This window comes from Marmota marmota, unplaced genomic scaffold (assembly GCF_001458135.2).
Source record: "Marmota marmota marmota unplaced genomic scaffold, marMar, whole genome shotgun sequence".
In the NCBI taxonomy this organism is placed as follows: Eukaryota; Metazoa; Chordata; class Mammalia; order Rodentia; family Sciuridae; genus Marmota; species Marmota marmota.
In genome coordinates this window covers 14,569,139-14,573,706 of record NW_026000101.1, presented here as the reverse complement: position 1 = coordinate 14,573,706, position 4,568 = coordinate 14,569,139, and the positions used below count along the sequence as shown (strand labels likewise).

The window sequence follows — 4,568 nt, the reverse complement described above, 5'->3', positions numbered from 1 at the left end:
CCCCCGCCAAAAAAAGTTGAAACAACCTACACGCCCACTGGCAGGCAATGATTAAATAAACTATGGATTATGCAGGCATTAAGGAAGGAGAGGAAGGAGATGTGGTTAGTTGGAATAAAAAGATGTTTATAGTATATCGTTTAGTGAAATGGCAATTGTAATGTGTACATCTAGTGTGGTAGCATATTTTTACATATGTGAGTGTGTTTGTATGCAAAGAATTTTAAGATGGTTTAATGATGTAACGGAAACACTTATAATGTTAGTGGAACAGAGCAGGACTGGGAAACAAAAAGATAAATCCTACGCTGTATTTCAGGGACATCCTACCTGCTATGTTCAAACTTGAAAATGATTCCTGATTGTCCTAAGAGAAAATAGGTGGCTCCATAGGTAGTGAACTCCCTGTCAATGGAAAAGTTCAAGGATGTCTTAGCTAGAAGCATGGAAAGGGGGTCAAACCCTTAGGAGCTGAGCGAGATGATTTTTAATCTCCTCAAACTAAACCACCATTCCCATAGTACAAAGCCTGACCAGACAGAAACAGACCAGACAGAATGTGGCAAATGCAAAGAGCAATGATTGGCCCCCTTTTTATGCAAATATTGAGGGAGCAGTAACTGAATGATGTTATTATTAAGAAATTAATGTATGCTTAATGTGAGTTGGAATATACAATCCCACAGCGGTACATTTGCATACCATCTACATTCCTTTTAAATGGTAGGGAGAGCATTATGTTTGCATAATGGCACTGAGAATTAAAGCAAGACTCATTTTCCAACACTAAGCCTGGGGCATCAAAGTCTGAGTATCTGGGTGGAGAAAACATTCCAAAGCTTTGAAGGCAGATCTGCAGTGTCTGGTTTCTTTTTTAAATCACCCACAAACCTATTGCCATCAGATAGTTCTTTCCCTCCCTGAATCCCAAGGTACCTATTAACACTGTGGGCCACACCTGCCAAGCCCTGCAGGATGATGGGAAACAGAAGGGACAATTCTCCCAGCAGGGAAGTGGGTTGAGGTGCCCTATTGTCTGGCAGGTGGTAAGATCCCAGGCATGGGGGCGGGACAGGGGTGGGGGGTGGAGGCTACTCTGCATGGATGGTGTGACTTACACCTCTTCTGCTTATGGCCTGGATACAAAGGACCCAGGGAAAACTAGTTAAAGCCCCACTTAGAGTGGATGCGTGCACACCCTGTAGCTTCTGAAGCAAAAGCGAATGTCTCCATTCATTTCTCCAGTTTTGCATGGTGAGAAATGGCGGGAGCCTTTTATCCCTGTCCTTGGGGAGCTTCCAAGAGGAAGAGGACAGGAGTTCAAGTGAGCGGCCTCTCCATGAACAGGCCATGCATTTGAATCTTAAGCTGAACAGACAGGCCACTCAGAAGGCCCTGCTCCAGGCTGAGAGGCCATAAAAATCCACGTCTTCAGACCTCCCATGGGCCACTCCAGAGCAGGGGGAGAGGTGTGTTTCCAGCGGAAAGGCCCCTGAGTGATGGGCAGGGATTGTCAAGGGACAGATTTTGCTTCCATGCAGTGTACAGGGGACATGGCAAGAGGCAGATGGGGAAGACAGGAATTCAGCTGCTGAGCAGCCAAAAAAGAATGACAGGGGACTTTCCCTCCTGCATTAACAACTGTGAAATTTGGACAAAATGAATAAATCTACGTGGGCAGGCACTGGACAGTCTTCTGACACAGGGCAGTGGTCCCTGAGAGGGAGGATGGGGCCACATTTCCTTGGGGGTCACCCCTGGGGATGCCTTCTAGGCCACAGTGCAGGGAGGTGGGCAAGTGGTCCTCAGGGTTTGGCTTTACAGGGGCATCAGAGTTTTGGCTGGGGAACTGAGATTTGGGGGGTGTAAGACACAAAAGAGGGAGGAGCCATGGAGAGGCGGCACCAGAAGCTTAGACCTTCGCTATCTCTGTATTGCACAAGTACTGGGTGACCTGGTAGGGAGTGGCTACAGGGTCTGAGAGCTTCTGGGGCTCAGGTCCACTCCAAATGGGCTGCCCCAGCCCCACAGGGTCCCTACTCCAAGTTCAAAAACACTCCCATAGGCCAAGTAGCAGACTCCTGCAAAGGTGTTTCAGCCCCAAGGTCCCCTCCTGTGGGCTTCCAAGTTTTAAAAATTCCAACTTTCCCTTTGTTCTAATCTTAGTGGTGGTGACTGTCTCTGCAGTTGCTTACTAAGTTAATACTTTTTTATATTAAGCTCTGCGTGTTCCCTAACTAGGCCCTGAATGACATCTCAATGCCTACCAGAAGTGGTCCTGGGAAAGCACCCTCAAACATGAGTCACAGTCAAATAACTGCAGAGCTCATCTAGAAATAAGCTCCAATGGTAGTGTAAGTTATTTATTTTAAAAATATAAGAATTATGTTTCTTGTAGCTGCAGGTCAGTATTCCTGAAAATGACAAATACAATTTAAGTATGTGGCCTGCATGATTATAGCATAAGTTGAATTTACAGCCTTGCCAATCTGTTGGGACACTGATTAATGTTACAGAGTGAGATCCACCTAAGTGACCATGGGGGTCTGCATCCACTGGTTCTTGCAATCTTGCATGAAGAATTCAAGTGAGTCACACATAGGAACAGGCAGGAGTTCATTAGAAGAGAAAGGAAAAGGGATCCACTCAAGGGAGAAAGAGAGTGCATCCTCTCAGAGAATAGAGGGACAGTGTGCCTCTCCTGCCCTTCTGTTTCATCGGAGGTCCCAGGGAGTTTCCAAGAGTCCCACTCAGGTCCACCTCTCCACTTTTGACTGACAGCAGGATTGCGTCAGACTTTCGAGTCCTCACTGTGCATGGTGGCGGGGAGATTTTTACTGTTTTAATGACATGCTAAAGATCCAAGACCCCTCTGGGTTACTTTGTCCCATGCTGACCAGTTCTAATTGGGACTTATCCTTACAGATTTTGTGGTTGGGGGACTTTGCTTCTAGTTATCTGGTCTCCTTGAGTCTTGGAATCTAGTCTGTGTAAAGGTCACAAAAGTCCACCCCCTTCAGGGTAACTTGTATTCTTCTTGTTGGTACAGAAAAGTCTTTGGGTCCACATTTCTCCTACAGAGAATATGTTGTTTGCTGAGGAATGTAACATATTTTAATGACTTAAGTGTCACATGAAGTGTCCCATGCTCCACATAACAGGAAAAACTGCAAGTCTGATGTCCACAAGTCAACTGGAATCACCATAGAGGACAGCGGGGGCCTCTTCATTCTGAGCCTCTCTTGCCTTGGAAGCAGCTTGGGCATCATGTCTGAGAAGATTCACTTTCCTTTGCCTAAGGACCCTGTAAAAAGGTCACCCAGGCAGTTGCCTTGCAAGGAGTACCCTTTCTCCTCAACACCTACGTCTTGTGGCCACTAGATTCCCAAAGGGCATCAGATGTGCTTGAGTAGGGTGGATACAAAGCCTGACCTGAGAAGATAGAGCTTCTATGCCAGAAAGTGTGGCTACTGTAGAAGCCCAAGGAACATGTGCATGAATGGATTCCAATGGCCTTAGAGGGAGGAGGAGGGAATGCAACTCTGTATTAAATCAAATTTATGAATACAAGTGCCCCTTCCAGAAATTCAACATGGTAGCTCTATAGTTTACTTAACTCCTGGAATAAAACTAGGACTCAGTGATGACCTCCATGTAGTGATATTGAGATGCCAGAACTTTCTTGGTGTGTTGTACAGGAAGGAATACTAGGGCTTAAGTAGAAGTTAGGATTGATTTACTGTGGACAATCTGCACGGCCACCCACCCACTACATTCCCCAAGGGGTCACAGAGGATGTTCCCTTCACTGTGATACTGGGAAATCCACAAGTGAGAGGAGCACTAATATCCTTGAAAACCTCCTGGTGGCCACATGAGATAAGAGTTCCCCCACTGAGATGGGCTCTCTGACTCCACTACAGATGATGGGTTCCCAGAATAGCAGGGGCCCAGTGGTAGCAAAATGTGCCAAAGATAGCGGGGCACATATCCCATAATAGGCAGCAGGATCGGGTGGGCGTCCCAGTGTTTTGACCCACAGGGACCTTTGGCATTGACTAGTCATCACCATATCCTTAAGAATGACATACATGAGCATCCTACTGAAGTGTCCCATGCTCCACATAACAGGAAAAACTGTAAGTCTGGTGTCCACAAGTCAACTGGAATCACCGCAGAGGACAGCAGGGGACTCTCATCTGTTTTTCAGATCTAAACTAGCCCCATTGCATGAAAGGGAATCCAGATCCCCTTAAAGACAGACTCTGTATAAATGTATTCTGTCAAACATCCTGTAAGCTCTTTCCAAGGGGACCACTGACATCTACTACAGTGAGCCACAGTCCAAGTCGGGCTGATGGCACCGAGGGATTGAATTCAAATCCCAGTGACCACCCTGTAGTTACTTCCCCAGCTCCTGAATATACAGACATACCTGGCAACCAGTCTCAACGTGACTTTGACACACAACGTAAGGGCCATTTTGAGAGGCAGGGCCTTGTGGAAGCCCCTGGAACTTTCTCTTTCTACAGATAGTAAAATAGCTTCGGCCGTCCCCCCCCCCCCCCC

The 4,568-nt window shown here is 46.7% G+C and overlaps 1 protein-coding gene across 1 annotated transcript in view; it reads right to left on the bottom strand.

Moving 5' to 3' along the window:
• The window catches only part of Igfbpl1 (insulin like growth factor binding protein like 1), an 18,983-nt gene extending 16,165 nt beyond the window's left edge, over positions 1-2,818 (bottom strand). Inside the window, exons 1-2 of the mRNA XM_015492128.2 lie at positions 2,812-2,818; positions 331-436 (exon numbers count right to left, since the gene is read on the bottom strand). Of these exons, the coding sequence (XP_015347614.1) occupies positions 331-436; positions 2,812-2,818 (113 nt within the window). The remainder of the gene's footprint in view (positions 1-330; positions 437-2,811) is intronic.
• Between the last annotated feature and the right edge of the window lie 1,750 nt (positions 2,819-4,568).